Source organism: Manis pentadactyla, chromosome 4 (assembly GCF_030020395.1).
Source record: "Manis pentadactyla isolate mManPen7 chromosome 4, mManPen7.hap1, whole genome shotgun sequence".
Lineage (NCBI taxonomy): Eukaryota > Metazoa > Chordata > Mammalia > Pholidota > Manidae > Manis > Manis pentadactyla.
In genome coordinates, this window is record NC_080022.1 from 143,093,926 (window position 1) to 143,119,295 (window position 25,370).

Below are 25,370 nucleotides of genomic sequence, written 5' to 3' on the forward strand. Positions count from 1 at the left end.
TGAAGCCTTTTATATTTCTCTTCTTCTCAGAATATAGTCTTTAGTCTAAACTTTTTCCACTAAGTAATTTAATATTAATTCCTATCTATTTCTGTGTAAAATTAAAAATTCTATATTTAATCATAATTAGAAGACTATTCCGAACAAATCCGGCAAGCTTTGGTATCTGGGCCCCAATATTATAGTCTTACCATACCAAAGTTATTTAAGATAAGCAGAATAATAAATACAGACCCAAGGTATATAGAGGGTCTTTTCTTACATCCACAGCCTAAAAAAGTTGCTGTTATTCTAATGTTTAATGACATTAGAATTTTATTAATTTCACTTTACTGAAGTATTTCGTATACCTAAAATAGCCCCAATTTTCTAGTGACTACTGTTAGAAGTAAAAGGCAATATCAAAAACACCAAAACTGTATGTAAGAAAGTCTTATTTTATAGTTCATTAATCATGTAGTGCTTTTAAAAAGAAAAGTAACTACTACTCCTGTTTTCAGAATGCAGGGATCTTTCTCAGTAGAAAGCAATAAAAAAGAATCAAAGCTTTGGCATTGTGACATGAGCAAAGAAGAAAACAGAAAATACTTAGACTAAAAAAGATAGCTCCACAAATAATAAGCTTTATATTTTCCTTGTGAGAAAGTTCTATAACATTTCTCCAGCAAATTTGGAAACATGGCAAAATGGAAAGAACTTGGTCTCAAGAGTCATATATGAATCCGAACACATATGCATCTACAGTAATAAGTTAGTTAACCACTCTGAGTCTTACTTTATTCACCTATAAAATGAGTATTCTAAGAACCATGTAGAGGAATGAATCCCTGTACACAACTGAAAAGAATCAAGTGTTCTTAGTAACAGAATAAGAATACTTGGTAATTTTTTTCCCTCAGGATGTTTAGTTAAGTCACGTTTATTTGATTTACTTATTTATTTTTAAAGAAGCAAGAAATTTCCATTTTAATAAACACTTATCAAACATTATATAAAAGGCACTGGGGGAAAGGTTTATACAATAACCAAGATAAGGAGAATGGTTGAAACTGTGTGAGCACCGTCAACTTCCAAAGCCTGTAATTTCAAATACTTCCAAAAGCATGTCCCATGCCATCAGACAATCAGCAAAAAAGTGCCCTGTAACCCAGAATTTTGAGAGGGACTAGATTAAATGAAAGTTGAACAGGTTTCTTTAATAAACTTCACAGAGCTTTACTATGCTAATGTTCACTACCAAGAGGATGGTTTAAAGAATGCAAAACCTTTTTCCCCATCTGGGTGGAACCTTAGAGAATCACTGTTAAGGCACAATCTGGAAACCACTGATATAAAATATTCTTGGCAAGAAAAGTTGCATAAGGAAAGAAGTCAATAAAGAGACCCCAATACTTGAGCCATTTCTAAGTTATTACCTCTTCTTCCTGTGATTCTACTGCTGGTCTATTATGTGCCTCCTGGGAAAGCACCTTTGTCCTCTGAATGAGATTGATTAACACTGTTTCAGGGCGCTCCCGACGAACAAACATGTGCTGGTTAAGAGTAGAAGGCAAAAGTCAGGTTGAGACCTACATATTTTTTCATTCAGAACAAATGAATCCCTTCTTAGACCCCAGAGTTACTATCCTAAATAATGATAGATAATGCATGTTAATCTATAGCTACCTAGTTCTGTTATGCTTTTTACTTCTTATATTTATAAAATTTAATTTACATGTATACACTCTGTGCCTACATAACATCCCCCGTACTTTTTATGAAAACTTTGAACATGACACTTTGTTGGCCAACTGAAAATGCAGAGTTGAAATAATCAGAGTCTAAGTAAACATTAAGAATTAAGTCCAATTACAGCCCTAAGTAAACGCTCACAAATTCTTAGAACTGATTTCATAGAGGAGACACGTTCAGTTCTGAATTACATTAGATTTCAACAGGAATGTATTTAGTGATGGTGAATTACGTAACATACCACTTGGGTACGACGGGTTACTTTATGTTGCTTAAATGACACTTCATAAAACACTAGCAGTTGATTAAAAGATATTATGTATTAGTGATTTTTACCATTAATACTTAATAAAGCTTAACATTATCAAATACAGAAAAGTAGAAAGAACAATTCTACCATAAGATTATCATTGTTACTTTTGGTATTTTTTGGATATTTATTTCTTCTCAGAAATTTTCTGTGTATAGATTTTGTTTTGTAGTGAACATGGATTTCAGAAAGATGCCTTGTGCACTGGAGTTCATGAGATGATCTTGAATTCTTTTAAGACTTTTACCTCCTTTACTAGCTCAAATTTATTTCTTCTCTGAAGAGTTGTAACTATATATTATTCTCTTTTCATTGCTGTAAGTATTATGCTATTTCAACTCATAAACATAATGCCTACAGACTACTTCATCAAATGTTCATGCCAAAATTACATAACCATTATTCTAATTCTGGATAATTATTTTCAATTTTGCATTCTGAGATAAATAGCTTCATAGAGTAAGTCACTTTTTTCCATTTTAGTTTTTTTCCTTATGACAGACTGCAGCAGAAATGTGATCAGGCCAAAGGGAAGGATGCACTTGATAGATACTTCCTATCACTTCCAATAAGGTCAATATACAAAATGGACCAGGTAAGTGAATATATATGCAGGTTTGGGATCTGATCACCCAAGGCCAAGTAATCTGCTCCTGGAGGGTTGGGTTATTACCAAAAGGGCTTCTTTTGCCTTCATTAGGCAAATGTAAGAAGCCAGTCACATTCTTCCTTTTCCTGAGCCTTAGCTTGGTATGTACCACTATTTATGATATTCGGTCTTTTTTTATCCGAGAATAATGTATCTTATAATTCTAAGTTATTTAACAGTTTTCTACAAATGGATCGTGCTTATTTTTCACTAACATAATTCACAGCTCTACTAAACCTTTTGTTGCTACCGTGAATACCTATTTTTTGGGCTTTCGTTTGAGACTGTAAGTGTGCTTATGGCCTAGAATTCCCTAAGTGTTACTGAAACTTTATACTGCTCTTCTACATACTGTAGTTGCAAATAACCCTACTGAATATGTACATGATCCTTTCAATATCCTTGCATCTTGAACTGTGTGTTGGTGAAAATAAACTGAACTTCTTTAAAATTCTAAAACATTCATGCAGAAATTCTTATTTTCTAGTGAAAAATCCACAAAATTCCTTAGGGTCACAAAGAGATAGAGTCAACTGCTACTCACTAATGCCTTATCTAGATGTTTTCAAAACTATATTAAATCGAATAATACTATTATTGCTATTAATAAGATATCAACCTCAAAATGAAATAAATATATCTTGTAATTCTAAGTTATTTAACAGTTTTCTACAAATGCGTTCTGCTTATTTTTCACTAACATAAGTCATAGCTATACTAAACCTTTTGTTGCTATTGTGAATACCTATTTTTGAGAACAGAAAGCATATACTAATAATTTATTTAAATTAGGTAACCAAACCTACTGAAAAATGAATAGAATTCACATTACTTTTAAAATATTTTCATTCCTAAGTTAGAAAAAACATATTTCTCAAAAGGAAACAAAAACGTGATATCCATTTTTAGCAGTTCTTTTGAAATCTCTTTTCCCCCACAGTATTTACGTAAATGTATTACACATCATTTCTCTTACTTTCATATTATTTTATATATGACAGATGGATATATCAAGTGTGGTACATACAAAAATTAAATCCAAAGTTAAACTATGTTTTGCCAATTCTGAAATGCCATGGTTCCACATGAATTAAAATTTATAGTTGTAACTCATGAATATATGCTTGCACATATAAAAATTAAGCCATTTAATACTACTAAATTGAATATTTAACTATATATTCTATTCAGACATGGTAAAAGTTAATTTTGAAAAACAAATGGAAAAACTTAGCAACTACCAAAGTTTCCAAGAAAGAACAGTATTATGAAATTAGTATTTTAGCAAAAACCGGTACCGTACTTAATACTGATTCGGAATCAAAGAAGAATAAAACACATTCTTTAAAACAATTTCTTGGGTGTACAAAACAGAGTATAACTGACCTTTAAAAGTTTCTGTGATGTAGGACGGTCTTGAGGGATTTTCTGGAGGCAAGAATCTACAAAGTGTCGAAATTGATAAGACCTATTGTAAAGGAAAGTATCAAGTGAACATATTGCTATTTCCTTTAAAATCATATCCACAAATCAAGGCATGTGCCTAAGGGTGGGAGGGAGAATAGAAATGATAAAAAAAAAGCAGACAAAATACACTATATATTTCATCATGTAAGTCTATAAAAAGTTATGCAAAGTAACTAATGAATCTTTACCATTTCCCAAAGATAAATTTGCACACATTATTTTAAAATCCTGCTCTCACATACTTAAGTATCACAACTCATTCTACGTTGAGGTGAATTAGGGAAGTCAATCATTTTCCTTTTCACATTCAAACCTTAGATAATATTCTTGTTTTTTTTTCTTTTCTCTAGCCACGTCTCTTTCTTGCTTGACCCTTGGATCATCTTCCAAATAGCATGTTTCAGAACATCACGCTATTTGTTTTGGAAGGAACATTTTTTTATGCCTAAGTATTTAGCATCCTTGAGCAAATGGATAAAAGTTCCAGAAAACAGTAAGATTTTTTAAATTAGAATTCTGTAACATACTATTATATAGTGTTAATGATGAGAGTTCAGTAAGGCAATAGGTAAAAAATATTCCATCAATATTTGTCATCAATAGTCAAATAAGATTTTTAATTCTTTTATACAAGAATGTTTGTCATCAATATTCAAATAAGATTTAATTCTTTTATACAAGAATTCTTTTTTGAATCCCCAAAGTATCAACCAGTGTAAAGACAGCCTGTGTTTAGTGTATCTATTATTTAGAAGTACCATAATAAACTCTTTGTGAAGATTTCTTCAAAACATCTCTACAGAAGGAGCAAAGACCTGTGAACTTGCCTTAATTCCGTAATGCTAAAAAATAAATTTTTGCTAATTTATGCATCTTACTTGTGAATTTTAAAGTATTTGTTAAGTATAGGAGGTAGTCCCCTAGAACCTTTCAAATGCTAGATACACCTGAAGAATTTCCCATTAAAATTTTCTATCACTGATAAAAATCCTTGTTTCCTAAAATCGTCCATCTGTTTTCAATAAACTTCTTTACATGAACAACAGTATTATCAAAGAAGCACTAGATGCAACATCAAAGCACATTCTGAATAATAAATAATGACAATTAGAATGATCCAAAAATTATGAATTATTTGGTAACTCTGATAAATTATCTAATCATTTTTACCTATGTTTTATACCATATCAATTATAAACCATTCCCCAATTAAATATCTCTGCAGGTTGTGGCAATCTATATATTGCAGTTATAAAATATGAATCTTTAAATCATGCTATTTATTATATAATTAGGATTGTATGTGTTGCTAAGGTACAAAAAATATATTAATTTTTATACAAAAGCCATACATTTTGCTCCCATGTAGCATCATGTATCTTTAATTTCTAAACTGAGTTACTTATATGTTATGAAAAATAGAGATAATAAAGGATAAACATGATGTATGGAAAAAATAAAGCTATTTTAATATTTCTTCAGGTTATATACACTTCACCTCATTGAAATGAAATCATTTTGATAACATTATGAAAAATATTTAAATTTTACCATGTGAACAATATATCTCTCAGCCATACTCACCATTCAGTAGACTGTAATGTAGGGGATTCACTTCTGATTATGCAACTGAAGACACTTACTGAACTATTACTCCGTAAAGGAGGCTTCATTTCCGCTATAAAAGAAAGAAAACTTCCTGTTAAAATATGTGCCTGTTATACAGGAGAATGGAAGAAAAGTACTGTTAGCTTTTTTTTTTAAATAAACCCAAACTTAGCAAAAAAGTTGAAAGTAGAGTTCAGAGAACTTATTCAAGGGTGTCCAATAGAGAGGAAATTGCAGCCCTGATGCACATCATCTCTAAATAGTGTATTTTTCCAATAAGCAAGAACATTCTAAGAGAACCTAGTACATTCATTAAATCAGACCATTGATATGAATACATGACTATTATCTAATCCTCAAACTCCATTGCAGTTTCAATCAAATGTCCCAATAATGTCCTTTGTAGCAAAAATGAGCTTCGACCATCTGCATCCTTCAAGGAAATTGCCCATTTTTTCTAAGTTTTAAACTTACATAAAATTGTTCATAAAATTTCCCTATAATCCTTTCAATATGTGTAAAATCTGGAGTCATGTCCCCTGTCATTCCTGATATTGGTCGTTTGTGTCTTCTTTCTGCTCAATCTACCTAGAGGCTTATTAATTTCATTACTTTTCCCAAAGAACTAATTTGTGATCTCATTGATGTTCTCTATTGCTTTCATTTTCTCTGCTTTGATCTTTTGTGGGTCTCTTTATTTCTGCTTACTGTGGATTGAATTTGCCCTTCTTTTTCTAGTCTTAAGGTGACAGTTGAAGTCATGACCTTGACAATTCACAGGTATAATTTTGACTCTCAAATGTCCCTCAGTTTGGCTTTGTGCTGTTACTAAATTTGGTTTCAACATCTCTGGCAGGAATATCACAGTAGCAAATACCACACTTTTCTCAGTGTGTTCTGTGATGTAGTCCATGGTTTCAGATCATCTTGTTACTGATGGTGTTCACTTTGATCACTTAAGGCCATTCCACAAGTTTTCATGGTAAAGTTTCACTTTTTTCCTTTGTAAAAAATCCTTTGTATTGTCTCTGACAATAAGAAACCTCACTCTAATTATCCTTAATATATGTGATGAACCCCCCCTGTACATAGCCAGTCTCCCATCTTGGCCACCACCCTTTCCGCTTTTCCCCATCAAGTTTTCAAACCCCATTCCAAGTCTGTCTACTTCATCCACTCAGTTTCTGACACCCCATCCAAACTGGATCACTTTCTGCGGTGAGGCCCTCCTCATCAGTCCTCAGGAGGGAAGCCCCCTTCCTTTCAGTCAGGCACCGCCATGTGTCAGGTTTACCCACCCCAAAATGTGGACCTGCTCCTTGGCCTCTGACACCCCATGCTGGGCTACTTCCAGGTATGAGTGCTTCGGTTACCCCACCAGGACTCTGATCTCCAAACGTGACTGCCGCCCTTCCTGCATAGGTTCTGCTTCCACTTACAAGGCACTCTGTCTGTGGGAACTCCCTCCTCTCCTCACAGCACTCTGACACGCCACTCCGGGCTACCATGACTCAGCAGGTGACGTGGACACCTGCTTTATACTGTCCTCCCAACAGCTTTAAGAATGACTAGTTTGATCCAGGAAGGGGAAGGGATTACTGAAGAAATTCTTAATGAATAAAATAACCTGTGTTTCTACTGTGATTTATTAAAGTATTCAAAAATTCTAAATGGTGTACCATCAATATATCAGACCAGAGGATGATTTTTGATTCTGTCGTTTACCATAAACCTGACCATCTCAATTTAGTCAAAGAACACTGCACTTAGCTAAAAACTATAGAGATTTACTAAATCTAAACTGTGGAAGCCTTCAGTGGATTCAAAGGATATTTTACATTTCAATTATTTTTTTAATTAAAGTATCCTTGATATTCAATCTTATATTGATTTCAAGTATACAACACAGTGGTCCTACAGTCACCCATATTAAATCCTCACCCCCCCACTGCAGTTACTGTCACATATGAAAATGTTACAGAAGCAGTGCTTTTATTTTCCATGCTATACTACTATCCCTGTGACCAACTTATGACTGAAATTTTTTGTGCCCTTTTATTCCCCTCACCCTCAACTACTCATCCCAACCCCTCCCCCATAGTAGCTTTCTTCTTTCTCAGAATTGCTTTGGCTATATGGGGTCTTTTGTGGTTCCACATGAATTTTAGAACTATTTGTTCTAGCTCATTGAAAAAGACCATTGGTATTTTGATAGGAATTGTACTGACTCTGTAAATTGCTTTGGGCAGGATGGCCATTTTGATGATATTAATTCTTCCTATCCATGAACATGGGATTATTTCCATATATTGGTTAGTTTCTCTCATGAAGAAAGTATAGGTCTTTCACTTCCTTGGTTACATTTTTTCCTAGCTATTTTATTCTTTTTGATGCAGTTTTAAATAGAATTGTTTTCCTGTTTTCTGTTTCTGCTAGTATATAGGAATGCAACAGATTTCTGTGTATTAATTTTGTACCCTGCAACTTTGCTGAATTCGGTTATTAGTTCTAACCATTTTTTGGTGGAGTCTTTAGGGTTTTCAATATGTAATAATATCATGTCATCTGTAGACAGTGATAGTTTTACTTCTTCCTTCCTGATCTGGATACCTTTTGTTTCTTTTTCTTATCTAATTGCTTTGGATGTTATTTCCAATACTCTGTTGAATAAAAGTGGTGAGGGGATATCCTTGTCTTGTTCCCAGTCTTAAAGGAAAAACTTTTACCTTTTGGCTACTAGGTAGGATATTAGCAGTGGGATTGCCATTTATGAACTTAGTTATGTTGAGCTATCTTCCCTTTATACTTATGCTAAGAGTTTTTATCACAAATGGATGCTGAATTTAGTCAAATGCTTTTCTGTGTCTAATGAGATAATCATGATTTTCAGCCTTCATTTTGTTAATGTGGTGGATCACACTGATCTGCAGATAGTGATCCATATTTGCATCCCTGGGATATGTCACAGTTAATCATGGTGTTTTATCTTTTTAGTGTATTGAATGCTTTAGAGACCCTTCATACATGGTAAATCTATAACCATAGACATATTCTAGGTGTTTAACAAATACTCATTAAATGTTAGACACAGATACCTCAAAATTAATGCCACATTATGAACTATTTTAGACCTAATTTAATACAGCAAATCTAATACACCTAACCTAATATATATATATATATATAAATTGACAAATAACCAAAGTGACAACTTTAATAGATTTATTGCTCCCCTTAAACACTGACATAAAAATAAAAATCTGTAATTTTGTACAGAAATTGAGGTAAAACATTGATCAAAACTTACTACACAGTAATAAAGAGCAATGCTTACCTAGTTCAATACATGTTATTCCAAGAGACCAAATATCTACTTCGGTACCATATTGTTGTTCTTCATCCTTGGCTAAAATTACTTCTGGGGCCATCCTAAGACATAAAATGTCACTTAAAGTTAAAAAAAAAAAAGAGAAGTACACTATTCTTTAAAACTGTAATGACCATCTACATGGAGAATACCTGTGTGAATTCCAGATGATATATGTGGACAAAAGAATTCTTACAATTGGAAATGAAGGCATTACAGGTTGTGAGATAATATTTACCATTGCATATACAGTGTGGGACTTATTCTCACCATTTGTCATGATCATGTAACAGCGTCCTGGAGGAAAGATTCCCCAGAGCAGGATTGTATTCTGCATCAATTCAAGTTTGCAGATTCTAATATTGTATATCCTTTATGCCAGTGATTCTCAAACATTTTCATTTTAGTATCTTATTACAAAAGTCTAAGTTTTGCTTGAAAGAGGGCATTTTATCACCAGCACTCATTTCCTTGAAGTAAACAAGCTCACTACATTTAGCTGAGAAAATATCTGCCACAATAAGCAACAACAAATAAGCAGTTTGTCAGTCTTTTTGGCAAATAGGAGTAGTCTTCTGTGATAAAAGTGGCTAGGACAGCCACTCATAACTAAATAAATCATACAATTATTAACTTTATAGGCATCTTGGTTATAAAATGAAATGCTAATTCACATCTTTAGGTAGACTCTAATGTTCTCACTGGTATGCTTCACCTTATACTTCCTTTGTACTTGTTGTTAAGCACAGACAGACATTTAGAACAGTTTCTGACTGCTTAGTAAGATTGTCACCAGGCGTATGTGTGTTCCTCTGTGTAAAAACATGTAAATATGTACACAGTGCTGTGTTCCTAATATACTATATACAAATTAATACACATGTAACTTCCAATTGCCAATAATAGAGGGCTTCTAATGTGTTAAGATGTTGAAGTAAGCTTGGGGAGTCAGTAAGTTCAACAAAGTTAAAAAAGTAGTTTTGTTTTTAATGCACAACTTTCTAGCTCCTTTCTAGTATAAAACATTGATCACTGATTTGTAAAGGGGGACCATTAAGAAGAATTATTTCTCCAAAGAACCCTTTTTTTATATAGGGGAAGAGGATTCTATCTAAACTGGGGTTCAACATAAGAAAGTTTTGGTCATACAGAACAGTAGCCTTCAAACTTTTAATTTTCTTACTTCCAATGAATTTATTTTAAAAATATATCTGCTTGTACATTTTTTAGTTGGTATCGAAATTTTATAAACTTCGTTGCAAAGGATATAACGCACACATATGTATATACATTATTTTGTAATTGCGCTTTACAGATATTTACAACTTGGAGCTGAGGACCTAGCTCATTCAATTCATTAAAAACACTGCTGTATAATAACCTAATTAGCAAACCCAGTCTGCATGGTCATATCAACCATTCAAATCAGAATTATTTTCTATCAGGAAATGCCAAACTTCATTTTTCAATGTAAATAACATGTTAATGTGTCCTCATGGCAATTGTCCCAGTTATAAATGAGGTAATTTATGATCCACTAGAAAAGAAGATGGGAGGGAAGATAACTGGGGAAAAGAAAGAGCAAGGAGTAAAAGGAAGTGAAGAGAGATGACTGTGAAGGCAGAAGGCCCTTGACAAAACTTCATGTCCAAACTCTTCAATATTTCTGATGCTATATATTCTAGATGTTATGTATTCTCAAGTTGTCCCTCTGGTGATGGTTTAAGGCTTTTAATCCTCAGAACAATGCATCATTCTACTATTCAGGATGGGTGAGAAGCCTTTCTTTAACAAAGTGGGAGTTGGGAGATTTGAAAGGTAAGTGGAAAAGAAGATGCAGTAGACCTAAGACACCTTTCAACATATACAGAGATAAAACACCTATGGAAGGTGAAGATGTGGAAAATTATTCCCTTCAGAGTTGCTGACATTAATATGGAATTATTTATGAATAAAATTAGATGATGTCTAGAGCTCACTTCAAATAACTGGAGGTGGAGAGAGGGCAAGAGGAGCAAGTACACAGGGCAGCTGGGCTGTGTGAGCCTTCCTTACATTTTTGTCTATTTCCCTGTATACTTGAAATTCTCCAGAATAAAAAAAATTTTTTTTAATTCGTAATTAGCTACCAGTCTTCAGATACTCTTATTCAGAGATACTGACACACAGTAAGTATAAATCTAAAGAAAATTTCCACTTAGCACTTCTATCTTCTCCCTTCTTAAATATTTAAATGTTTTCACTCCTACGCCCAATACATGATGTAGATGATAAGAGGAAAGAAACATTGGGGGAACAAATGAAACAATAGGCGATACAAGGGCAGCTCTCCAAATCTATATCTGAAACTAACTGTAGTGCTTAGAGTAATGTCTAAAGCAGCACTGTATTTCCAAGAAAAAAGATAAAGCATCTGAAAAAAGTACAACCACACACTGCCTATTTCAATTATGATGATCAGTACCAGACAGGACTATTCTTACCAATACGGCGTTCCCACAAAAGAACTGGCAGGAGAGACCATGGAAGCCAATCCAAAGTCAGCAAGTTTCACCTGGCCTTGTTCTGTCAGAAGGATATTTGCTGCTTTGATATCTCTGGGTTTAAAGAACACAGAAAATTATTTGTCTTTTCTTCATAAGATTATACTGAAAATGATAAAAATCATATAAAATTTTATAAAACACAGAAGGAGAAATCAGAATAATGAAGGCCTTCGATAATCTCTCAGTTGATATAATGAGAATTAAGATCCAAATTAAGAAGTGAGATACACAGAATTCCTGTAAGTATATAGTAACAATTTTCTAAAAGAGAAGATAAAATAGCAGTAGAAACAGAAGAAAAAATTAGGTAATTAATAGCACATACTCTATATTTGAGTTCCTGTTCATTGGTACAAATAATGGTTTTAAAAATTCAGCTGAACATTCTTACATAACTGTAAGATTTCTGAGTATACCCTTAACATTAAAATGGAAAAAAAAGAACCTCATTCCCTAAATTTGTTTTTTTTAATTACTCATATCATTCCAAACTTTAGCATAGTTCTCCTACCTAAATATGAAATGAAAACTGAAACACATGGATAAGGTAATATCAATGATCCCAAATTTACTTTTAAGCTCTTTTCTAAATCAACAATGTACAAGTGAACTAAGAAAATTATAATGGGATTGTATGCCCAATGGGTACCATACATTCAAAAAGAAATAAATTTCTAAGCACTTGTCAATTCATACTACAATAGTATTATAATGGATATAATAGTAAGTCAGTCTATTTTCTTCCATTTGATTTTGTTAACAAATGAATAGGTTCTTTGAAGTTGAGAAAACCTTAGGTTTTACTTCCAACTCTTCTATTCTCTTATTTACTATGCATGTGGATTTCTCTTGGACCTTAGTATTCTCATCTAAAAAACTGATAACCCATTAATTTGCAATGACTCTACTATATAAGTTTACTATGTATTGCCTGGTTCACATAGATAATTTTAAAAATGCTAGCTTCCTTCTAAATCCAGGGAAAACTAATACCAATGCTAAAAATGTAGTTTATGATGGTTTAATCTTTAAATTACTATTCACTATCAAGGATTATCAAGGATTATCTCAAAAGCATAGAGTCTTAAGTAGCTTTCACTTGTCTCTGTCATGGAATCAAATCTGGCGTTATGAGTCACCAGGAGGACAAAAGATCTATCTAGGTTAGTTCTAGTCTAATCCATCTTGCTTGTAAGCTTTGGGAAGTTAGTCACAAATTGGGGCATCAGTTTCTTCATCTGTAAAATGAAAAAAGTAAGAATACATCATCCCAATCATCTTTTCCACTTCACAAATTAAATTATTCTATAAATAAATTTCTATCACAAATCTATAAAGTGCACATACTTCACACAGCCTGGCAGCATGTGTAGAAAAAGATAAAACTTATCCTCAACAAAGAGATCAAATAAATTAGTATATTCTTTTTAAGACATGGATAACCTAAAAAAAATATGAGTTTGTAAAACTCCAGAATACTTTAATTAACTAAAACAAATAAAGCTTTCAGGGTTAACAAATTCTAGGTCTGATAAATTCAATAAGCCATTTGCTTATTGATATATGATAATTTTAAAAGTACTTACCTATGGATCATGGCATGAGAATGTAAGTAGGCTAATCCCTGGAGAGCACCATGTGTAATTGCTGCTATTTCCATTTCTTGTAATGGCTTTTTGTGAACTTAAAATAAGAATTCGTTTAAAAATGATTATTCTATAGAACTTTCTATTTAAAGATATATATACACATATCTAATATATGGGGAAATTTTTAAAAACTAACATTTAGCAAGAAGGAACTTTTTGCTTTCCAAGATAATAAAACAAGGCAATTTAACTTTATAACAAGTGTGCAGTTGTGCCTATTTGTTGTAGTTCACAGGTAATTTTCCTCAAAGTTAACTAACATTTAACAATTATTTCATGATTATAAAAACAATGAAAGAGAAGCTTTCCCTTTTTATATTCATACATATCTTCATTCTGAACAGAAGGAACCAATCAAGTTTAATGATAAAGAATGCAGAAAAATGCCTGTGAAATCATAATGAATGAAAACTCATCTGTATGCTAAAACATAATATTTAATGAGGACAGTGCACACCACGCTGAGACTCTAGAGAAGACAAAGGTTTTCACTCTTCCTGAAGAGTTTTAACATTATTTTAAAAATCTCTTACTGAATGAATTCTCATTTTATTATACTAATACTTTTCTTTTCTTAATAAATAAAGGAAACTTACCTATCAGCAAATCTGAAACAGATCCTATACAATATTCCATTACAAGCTACATGGGGAAAAAATGATAAAAACATTAAAATACACTATTAAAACTAAAAGATTCTATATGAGATAAAACAAATTCACCAAGGAGATCGAGAAGATACTTTGAAGTGAAACAAACTCTAGTCATCAATTACCTTTAATTACACATTTTGTGAACTTGTTAAATGCATACATGAAGTTAAGCCAATGCTACATTAATCTTTTATAATGCCAACATAGAACTGCTTGTAGATGTGTGTTTCATATAATTACCAACTAAAGCTATAAAGGAATATATATATTCTATTAATATTAACCTATAGTAGCAATACTGGTATTGTTAGGAAGCAGAAAATTATCCTCTGGTACTATACATACAAAGTTTAGGTTACAGTTTAAATCTTTCCTATAAAGCCAACACAGAGCACCTCTTATGTGCAAGGTGTTTTATATATATTAACTAATTTAATCCTCATAACCACATTTGGAAGTAGACCCTATTATCATCCTTGTTTTACAGATGGAGAAACCTGAAAGAGAGGCAGTCTACCCTGTCGGCCACTGTTTTTTCTTTAACCACAGCCTCAAATTTAGGAGTACCATCACCACTAAATTAAACCAAACATTACAAATCTAAATCTAAGTTCAGTATATTAAAATGATAATCAGCTATAGCTTATTAAAAATAAAAGGTCATTCCTGTTGAAAGAAAATTTAGCCTTCCTCTTAAAAGACATAAATACTATGCCTATACTGTTGTAAGATTACTATCTTATCTTAGTTTTACCAATGGGGCAAAATTAATTTCCATTTTCTGCAATAAAATGTCTCAATTTTCTACCTTAAGTATCATTCAGCCAAAGAATCACAATCAGTTCAGATTTCTTCAGGGTTCACCACCAATATTCCACACAAGATCCTTGTGGTTAAATAGTTTACAATACATTTATGTCAAAAATATATGCTGATTTTCATCCTTGAGTGATAGGATTGTTCTCAACAAATGTTTGATAAAGCATTTGAAAAATGATACCACTAACATACATCAGAACATTTTCCCATGCACGTAATGATCAGGTGAATCTCTGAAGTAAACTGGCAAAAGTTCTATTATCTCCTACTGCCCAAGAGTTCCAGGAAAAGCTGCTCCTCCTTTCTCGGTATGAACTGACATTTCAAGGTGTTTGTGCATGGCTTTACACGACTATTTTGAGACATTTTTGAATTACTTATAAACTAAACCTACTAAAATTACAGCAAGGGGAGAGCAGATACCTACCCATGCTGTGTGCTCACTTAAATAGCAGCCTTTGTATTCTATAATGTTGGGATGTTTTAATATTTGTAGAAACCTGACTTCCTTAATAATGTCCTGCCATTTCTGTGGGGAGAAAAAAAGAATAAAGGAAATAATTAGGAACAGTTGTTTTTCCTTAGAAAGTTATACAAGTAAAAAAGTAATTATTAGATTAAAATGTTAATAAGAACATACAACTTTGTTTCATTTGTAATATTTAAATGTCAAACTAATACATTTTAAAGAACTTATGTCCATATAGTTTACAACTCAATTACATAAAATGCATTCCAGGTAGGACATATTTTTATTTTCATAAAATTTATTATCAATGAGTCTTATTAAAATTTTACAACCACACACCAAGCCTGTTGAAAACTATATACTATATTTAGTGGTTTTTCTTCAGAAGTTCAACCTCTCCCTTCTTTTGTGCAGCTTTATTGTTGCATAATTTACATACCTTAAAGTTCAGCTGTTGTGTTGTTGGCTTATATTGTCTACCAAATGTTAAGTTTTTTCTGCTGTTTAAACTCAAATCAAGTAATTACCTAAATTCCTTGCACATATTCTAAAATGCTAGTGAACACTTAGGTTATAACAGAGGGGAGTTCACAGAAAAACCAAGCAGCATGAAAACATTTTCCTACAGGGTTTTAGGAAGAGCCTTCCCATTGATGCCTACTAGTAAATAACAGATGAACCTTCAGCAATTAAAGCTACTCTATAACAACTTCAGAAACTTAGGCCATATCCTAATATAGTTACTTCTAAGAAGCAATCAGGGAACTCTGAAAATACAGGTACTTGGGCCCATACCCAGAGACTCTAGGAGCTTAGTAGATGTGGGATGGGAACTTGGAATCTGTATTTTGTTCTTGTTTCAGCTTTTCCAAGCTTTACCACTCACTTGTATCATATTTCTAAATGTAGGGGAACTAGAATACAGAACTTTAAGAAATGTTTTGTACTAGAATTTAAGATCCTATATCTCCTATGTTATTTCATAAGCCCTCAAAAAAATAGAGCAGAAGATATTCACAGTGTAAAATGTGTAAGCTGGAAGATGCTAAGTTTAGAGAGTGTTTTATGGGCTTTACATTTCAAATTTGAATGCTCTGGGAGGCAAACTCTCAAAACAAAACAAAACAAAGCTAAAACATGTATTCTTCAATGTAAAAAACACTTCCAGGAAGGATACAATATTAGATGAGAGAAGATGCTGCCTTAGGTGAAACTTTTTGTTCTAGGCATGACTAATTAAACAGACTCCAACACAAGTTGGCTAGGAAAGCTAGTTTTAAAGTTATACTATGGAATGGCAAATAAAATTACAGTAAACTTGTAAAAAATTATGTTTTTTTAGGGGCTTTAGAAATTATTAAGAGTTTTTCTAGGTATCAACATAATGGAACAGTGATAAATCACAACACTGTTATACCCATAAGTGTGATTATCACAAAAAACAAGATTTACCATAAAATAGGGACTCCAGGAATATACAAAACCAAAGCCTTTAAAAATTAAAGACTGATCCAGCAATTCTATCTCTGGGCCTATACCCTGAGGTATTAAAAGCAGGGACTCAAAGAAATATTTGTGTACCTATGCTCACAGCAGCATTATGCACAATAACCAAGGGGCAGAAGCAACTAAGGGTCCGTTTGCAGATGATGGATGGGCAAAATGTGGTGTTTTTACACAGACACAGACACACACAGTCACAAACACACACAACAACATGGATGAACTTTGAGTGCACTATAGTAAGTGAAACAAGCCAGTCACAAAAGGACAAATAGTGCATAATTCATTTCAATTACATGAGATAGCTAAAGGAGTCAAATTCAGAGAGACAGAAAGTAGAAAGGTGATTTCCAGGGGCTGCGGGGAGAGGGAATGAGGAGTTATTGTTTGATGGGGGTAGAATGTCACTTTTGCAAAATGAAAGAGTTCTGCAGATGGATGGTGGTGTTGGTTGCACAGCAATGTGAATGTCCTTAACGCCACTGAACTTACACTTTAAGTGATTTAGATGGTAAATCTGTTTTGCGTACTTTACCACAATTAAAAATAATTAAATTTTTGAAGAATTAAAGAAACAGATAACACTTAGGAAGTAGACATTTTATAAACTTATGCAATTAAGAACTAATCAGAATACTGGAGAACAAAAGTACATGCAATACAGTATCAATAATTTTATTTTTCAGATTATTACCCACTGCCTTATTTTCAGACTAGATATATGCTGCCTGATGATTATTTGAAACAGCCATTAGATAATTTCTCTAGCATTAAAAAATTTATATCCAGTATACTTACTGTCAAATGTACCTTATTCTAGTTTACTTTCTTAGACATGATAATCCCTCTATTATAGAATAAACTGCTAAACAACAGTTTAAAAAATTAAACTTGTGTCAGCACCACATATCTAAAACAATTAAAAGTAAGGGACACAGTTGGGAGGTTTCTGGTACGTCAGGAATGTTGTTTACGGCTCTAGGTACAATTTAAATGGGCACATTGAGTCTGTGGGAGAAAATTCACTGAGATATACACTTAATATTTGTATATTTTCCAACATTTTTTGAAAAAATTCCCACCTATCCCCAATTTAAACGGTATGGCTTTCTTTAACATGCCAATACAAACATATATATTTCACCTACCTTGGTAGACCGCATTCCAGTATAAGATAATTTCTTGATAGCCACCACTTCACTGGTGTGCACATCTCGTGCCTAAAAAAGACAGAAGAGTATTGTAAAAATTATCAGATTAAATCTGGGAAATCATTTCTCTGAGAATAAAAACATTTATAAACTACCATGTCAAAAAAGATATCAAAACTGCTTTTAAAGAACATTAAAATAATAACTAAATAGCAAAAAACTTCAAATTATCAAGGAGCTGGTACTTTAGAAATAAAAATAATGAATGTTTATCTTTGAATGAGCTTGTTGAGAGGAAAAATATAGAAATTTGAATAGAACTGTAAACAAACAAAAAAATGACTAGTACATACAAGTCTATGCTAGGCCTGTAAACTTCAAAATTTCAATGAAATGGACAATTCTCTAGGAAAGAACTACTAAAATTGCTCTAGAGAAGAAAACTTGAGTAAAATAGTGGTGGCAGACTGAAAAGAATACTAATCGTCTTTAAAATAGTTGTGAGTGGAAAAGTTTCACCAGGGAACTTCCCAGGATAAAAGGGGAGAAAAAAGGAAAGCTATCCCATTAATTTTATGGAGGCAGTCTAACCCAGCAACTAAACCCTCACCAGCAGCATAAAATAGAAACTTAGGTACCAATTTGACTTAAAAATTTAGGCAAGGGAACTCAAAATAAAGTTTTAAAATCAAATATTACAGAGCATTAAAACAATATTTCATTTGGATAAAATAAATTACCACAGAATGCAAAATTTTGATACAGGAAAACATTTCAGAATTTGCCATATTTTTTCACAAATCAAAGGGGAAAAATATATACTTATATATATATAAATGCTGAATAAATGCTGAACATGCAAAAGGCCCAACTCCAAATGTATTCAATGCAGGGAAGACCAAACTCTTAGAAAACCCACACGGGAAAGGTAATTCCTCAACATGATAAACTATTAACTAGAATTAAGACAAGACAGCTAAAATGCTACCACAATTAGTATTTACCACTGTTCTGGAAATTTTGATAAAATAAAAGCATAACAGAAACATGAAAGTTAACTCTTTAGAAACTAAGAGCCAAATTCTCATTACGTGTTTAAAAAAAAAAGATTATATATAAAGAAGGCACAAAAGGATAGCTGCAAAATATTTCAAATGAGTTCAGTAAAAAGGGTTAATAATCTCTAGTCATCTGTGGAAGAATTCATCTTCAATTCAGTCTTTAATGAATTCCCAAAGATAAAATGTTTTAAATTTAAGATTAGATTATGGTGATAGCTACAAAATTCTAACTTACTAAAAATCTATGCAATGCACACTTAAAATTGGTGAACTTAGAGTATGGAATTTAAATCTCAAAAAAACTGTTAAAAAATTAGACAAGCACATATGTCAATTACACCTAAATAGAGTTCCTTAAAATATATATATATATATATACTTTTAAGTGGGTTCTGGGAACAACTAATGACATTCCAATTTCAATTACTGGCAGACTGGTTAATGAAAACGTACACCACTTACCATAATGGGTGTAGTGGATCTATCCGCATAAGATCTTGAATATGAATTAATTTTTCCAAAATGTTCTCTACTCATCTGTTTGTGAGCCCCTTGATTTTAGTCAATAGGTCTAACCAGCTATATTTTTTTCTAACAGTTTTAATGAGATACAATTTACATACCACACATTTCACCCATTTGAATGTGTGTAATTCTATAGCTTTTAGTACACTGACAGATACATGGCAATACTGATTGATATGACAGATACATGAAATTTACTGATAACTACAATTTTAGAACATTCATTACCTCAAAAAGAAACTCCAAATTGTTTCATTTAAAAATGATTAAAATGGTAAATTTTATATTATGTGTATCTTACCTCAAATTTTTTTCCCAATTAAAAAAAAAGAAACAAAACCCCACAGCCTTTAGCTATCACTCTCCTATCCCTTTTCCTCACCCCTTCAGTCCTAAGGAACAATTAATCTACTTTCTGTGTCTCTGGAGATTTGCCCATTCTGTACACTTTGGAACCATAATAATATACAGTCTTTTGTGACTGGCTTCTTTCACTTAGTATAATTTTTCAAGACTTGTGACAAGTGAATGTTGAACATCTTTTCATGTGCTTTTTGGCCATTTGTACATCTTTGAAGAAATGTCAATTCAGATCCTTTGCACATTTAAAAATTGGGTTGCCTTTTTATTATTGAGTTGTAAGAGTTCTTTATATATTCTAGACACAAGTCCCTTAGCAGACATATGATTTCAAATAATTTCTCCTATTCTGTTGGTTGTCTTTGCACTGTTTTGAAGCATAGAAGTTTAACATTTTTATCAAATCCAATACCTATGTTTTTCTTTTGTTCATGCTTTTATTGTCATTTCTAAGAATCCTTTGACAAAACCAAGGTCATGCAGTTTTACCCTAAGAGTTTTATACTTTTAACTGTTATATTTAGGTCTTTGATACATTTTAATGTTCATATATGGTAAGAGGTAAGGGTCCAATTTCATTGCTTTGCTAAAGAGCTACCTTTCTAATTAGCACAAGATAAAGTTCAAAAGTGGGTATACTGAATGCAGTGTAGTATCCTGGAGTAGATTCCAGAACAGAAAAGAGCACGCAGACTGGGAAAATCTGAATAAAGTATGTAGTTTAGTTAATAGTATCAGTGTATCAATGTTGATTTCTTAGTTTTGATAAAGGTGCTGTGGTTATGAAACTTGTAAACTTTAAAGGATTTGGGTGAAGATTATAGGATAAAACTCTTTACTATTATTGCAAAATCTGCAAATCTAGTATTACTTTAAAACAGTAAGTTAAAGTCACAGTAATTTATTAAAATCCAAACTCATTAGTAATGATGATTACATTAAAATTAAATCAGATTAAGATGAGATTACTTTTGCCTATCACACACACAAAAAAAACCCACAGAAAAATATTTAATGTCCACAGTCATGTTTCTCTCTCCCTTCAGGATTACAAATTGTGCTTACTCATCATGTCTTATTCATCTCCTCTAATCTGGAACAATTTGCTCAACCCTTCCTTGTCTTTTATGACACTGGCAGTTGTTGAGACTACACAGCAGCACTTACCTTACTAAATTTGTGTTTATCTGAAGCTTCTTCAAGATTAGATTCTGGTTACACATCTCTGGCTGAAATACTACATGAGTTATATTGTGTCCTTTTCAGGGTATCATATCTGGAGGCATACAATGTCTGTTCATCACTGGTTACTAATTTTCATCACCCACTCAAGGTATTTGACTGTTTCTTTCCAATGTATATAGTTATAACCCCTGTTTCCTACTTTGTATCTAACAAGCAATCTGTGGAGTGATACTTTTAAACTATATAAATATCCTGCTCATCAAACTTTCCCCCAAGGTTTAGCAACCACTGAAGATTCTACCCAAAACAATCTTTGCAATGATTGCTGCAATCTTCAAAATGCTGGTTTTTCCCAACTCTACCATTCCCTTCACATGTATCAGTCAGCATTCTATTATAAAGAAAAGCCCTCCCTTTCCAACTATCTATCCATCCTTCATCTATCATGGAAATTAGGAATTCCTATTTTATTCAATGGGTTATAATCAATAGATGTTTATGTTGACGCTCAAATTGTTCCAGATCTGGCCAGTGGGAGCATCTTCAAAGCTGGTTCTAGCATCCTCTTGAAAGGGCCCCTTTTTTTTAAAGCACTTTTTAACCTTCTGCTACAAGATATTCTAGAACTTATCTTTAATGATCCCTTTCCCCACAATAGAATGAACCATTACTCCAAGAGCTCTTGATCCATGTAGTGAGGAATTCAAGATCTGAGTGCTAAGTGTGCTTGTTGCTACTGGGATATCAATGCAACTAGAATCTTACAGAAGAGAGAGCTAGGAAACATATATGTCATATAATTAGTTCATATTAATGCCACAAATTCTTATTCAATACCTATCTAGTCCCACATGATTCTTCCTTACTTTTGCGAATTTCCTATTTTTATCATTCTTTCAGTTAGGATCTGACTCCAAATGACATCAAAATTACTCACTGCTCAATCTTTAAACACACAGTTTCAGAACTGTCACACCCATACCAATATGAAACAAATTTACTGAGAAGAGTTCAAGATTTGTTTGCAGTTTCCTCTTCCCAAGGAGACAGAGGGTATAAAGTTAAAATACTGTGTATGAAAGTTACTCGTATTAGTTTTGGTTTTTACTCCAATGTGGTTATAGCCCAAATACAGTTGGATTCATTGTTCCTGCTTGCCTTTTCATGACTCCCCCATACATAATGACTTAATTTAAACTTTTAAGTATATAGAATATTTATTATCAAAAGAGGTAAAACAAGTTATCATTCTGTCCTCTATCTACTTCTTTCTAGTACCCACACTATCACCATTCTGTATCTTGAATTGTTGTTGCATGGCATATAACTTGTCTAATTTCATCAAACTATACATTTAATATATCTGTATTTACTGTATCTAAATTATACTTAATAAAGCAAGTCAATTAAAAAACACTACTGACACACATTGAAGGGCTACATGACAGGGATTTTTTCAACAGGGTTCTCTTATTGGGCCCATTTCTAAGAGTCTGTATATTTTTTTCCTTTATTATTCTATATTTCTCCACATTAGTATTAAGGAGAACAACAGGAGAAGTGTACATTCAGACAAAACTGTAACATAGAAAAAAGGTTGTTTATGAAATACCTGTTTCTGAGTGCCTCTTCCCTTATTCTGTGTCCAACTCAGAAATCAAACAAACATAACCTACATCACACACACACATAAAGCATGTGTACACAAAAATATTCTGAAGGATGTTTATCTAAATTTTAACAGCAGCTGTCCTTGGGTAGGAAAATTACAGAGGGAATTTCTACTACCTTATTTTTACCTCTAATTTACAAATGGGAAATAAATAAAAAGTTCAAATTGTTACAAATTTGGAACATATTTTCCCTAAGGAAATAATATTTCAAATTGTTGTTTTATTCTTAAGGTACCCATCAAAACTAAAAAACTAAGTCTGTAATACTACCAAAATATTAAACATCTATACAAAACTTGTTGCTGAGAAAAAAAGCAATCTTAATAGGAAGAAATAATGAATGAATAATAATGAAATGTGTGTACGGGACTTTATGTAAGTCAGTGTTTTGCAACATTTGATTCAATAGCAATGTAAGTCATAAAACTGCTAAAGTAGTGTAAACAACATGGAAATTAAAGCAGAATATCTTTCCCATTTTTTCAATAATCTAAGAAGCTCAATAAATAAAATGATCTTTTCATATACACCTAATGCAAGTGACTGTAAAATAGACTATTGCCTATATCTCTTTGTATTACTGATTTTTACTCTTCCAGGACTGGATATTAAATAAACGCTGGTCACTGACATTAAGCCTTTAACACTTACAGAGTACACTGCTCCAAAGCTCCCATGGCCAACTTCTCTGAGATCTGTGAAGAGCTTCTCTGGATCTTCTTTGAAGAAGAGCTCTGCAGTTTCAGGGTCCTTCAGGCCCTCTGTTGGGATAGTCGACGGCATCCTGCTGGGCAATCAGCTGTCTGATTCTAATGGTATAGCGCTAGCCCAATCCTTGGTTCATCCGTATGAATGAAGCCACTTTGGCATAAACTATTGTAGAGAAATAAGAAAAGAAAAAAGGAAAAGCAAAAGTTGCTAAGAATAATTAGTATAACATCATTTTCTGACTACATATATAAAATTATCTTAGACCTGGAATTTCACTGAAAAGAAGTGTTGCCTACTAGGGCAGGAGTCTTAAACCCGGCTCATCATCACGATCACCTACACTGCTTAAAAAAAAATTCCCACTATACATAGTATGTAAGTACATACTATAGATACACTTCTAAAACTTAGATAAATCTTTATGTCCTGGAAGGCTTTCTGTATCAGTACTTAAAGATTTATCTAACTCTGATGCAATAAGCTCATCAGCAAAAGAGATAAATATAGTAAGAAGACCATTAAAAACATGTCCAACAACTCAAAATCTACCCATATGTTTCTAACAACAGGAAGATTCCCACCTATTAATGACCTTCAAATGCAAGAAAATAAGAAAATAGATTTAATTTGTTAAATTAAATCAGTAAGATTTCTTTTCCTTTCAGATACCACATGGCAGTGTTTAATAAACTTTAACACAGACATTCCTAAGAAAAATGAAATGTGAGAAAATAATGAATTTAACATAGATAGATAATTGTTTCCTTCATAACCTGATTCATATTAAAATATGGCCTTATCAAATCTGCTTCCTTACATAAGTAGATACACTACAGAATTCCTGGTGGTTCTGATAGCAGTTCCTTTTATCAGATTGCCAAATTTAAAAAATGACTGCCATAAATGAGAGGCTTCAGAACCTGGTTCTAGAATGACACTGCTTACATAGGAATCCTGGCAACAATTAATTACCAGCTATGAATTTGGGTAGCCTCATTTTCCAAATCTATAAAATGAAAGAAATAACCTACCTCCTAGGGTAGCTGTGAGGGTTAAATGAGTTGATAAATGTTAAGTACAGACTAGTACTCAGGAACAACGAGCAGTACATTGAATGTTAGTTATCATGACCTCCTTAAATGTACCAATTAAAATGAAAAACTCCAAAATTGATTTCATTAAACTCATAAGGGAAAATAAAGCTCTAGCCAGTTCTTTCCATGCTCAAAGCATATTTTTTAATTTTTAAATGTTTAAAAATTTTTTTAACTTCAAAAATTTTTTGAACTAAAGAAAAAATTTTAAGCCTGTCTCATTTTTAGTGAAGTCAACTGAACCAATTATAATGCTTGTTATTAAACTTCTAACTACATAAAACACATTTACATATCTTTTGCTTCTTCCTAAATTAATACTACATTGCAGTAAAAACTCAAATCATTAGTTTGTATTCCTTTTCTAACATATTTTCAAAGCTGCCCCATATTCTACACTTTTACCAATCTCTCTGCTCTGGAAGTTAGTTCCCTGGAACAGAGCTTCAATTACAATTCTTCCAAGAATATGTGACCACAGGAAAGTCACTTAACTTATCACTTCTAAAATGAGGAGACTGAAATAAATTCTATATAAACTCTTACTATTTGATTAATATACCTGTGAAAAACAAAAAGCCTTCTATGTTACTTAAGACCTTATTTAAGAACTTTGAATTATCAAATTATAGTACCTTTATTACAAGCATTATTTTACATAAAAATTTGTAAGTACCTGAATGACTTGCATCTTCTTTTCTATCTGCCTAACAAATTCCCACTCAAAATCTTTCAAAATTTAGATTAAGGTAATGTTTGTGAAGTTTTAACTCCAGTAGGACGAGCTGGTCACTGTCCCTTCATGCCCCAAAACATCCTTCAGCATTTACTACACCACA

At 32.5% G+C, this 25,370-nt stretch overlaps 1 protein-coding gene across 1 annotated transcript; it reads right to left on the reverse strand.

Moving 5' to 3' along the window:
* Nucleotides 1-5,616: 5,616 nt before the first annotated feature.
* LOC130683459 (serine/threonine-protein kinase TAO1-like) lies at nucleotides 5,617-23,767 on the reverse strand. The gene is made up of 8 exons (XM_057501080.1): nucleotides 23,378-23,767; nucleotides 17,920-17,991; nucleotides 15,227-15,328; nucleotides 13,924-13,969; nucleotides 13,265-13,361; nucleotides 11,616-11,729; nucleotides 9,100-9,194; nucleotides 5,617-5,835 (listed from the first exon to the last, which is right to left on the reverse strand). The coding sequence occupies exons 1-8, from the start codon at nucleotides 23,507-23,509 to the stop codon at nucleotides 5,738-5,740; spliced, it is 756 nt and encodes a 251-aa protein (XP_057357063.1). The 5' UTR covers nucleotides 23,510-23,767; the 3' UTR covers nucleotides 5,617-5,737.
* Nucleotides 23,768-25,370: the final 1,603 nt, after the last annotated feature.

Coding starts and splice junctions, on each gene's coding strand:
- LOC130683459 (XM_057501080.1), bottom strand. CDS start 23,509: ATGCCGTCGACTATCCCAACAGAGGGCCTGAAGGACCCTGAAACTGCA. Junction 13,362..13,923: donor TGTTTCAGATTTGCTGATAG/GTAAGTTTCCTT, acceptor TCTTATTTTAAG/TTCACAAAAAGCCATTACAA. Junction 11,730..13,264: donor TCTCATGCCATGATCCATAG/GTAAGTACTTTT, acceptor CTTTAAACCCAG/AGATATCAAAGCAGCAAATA.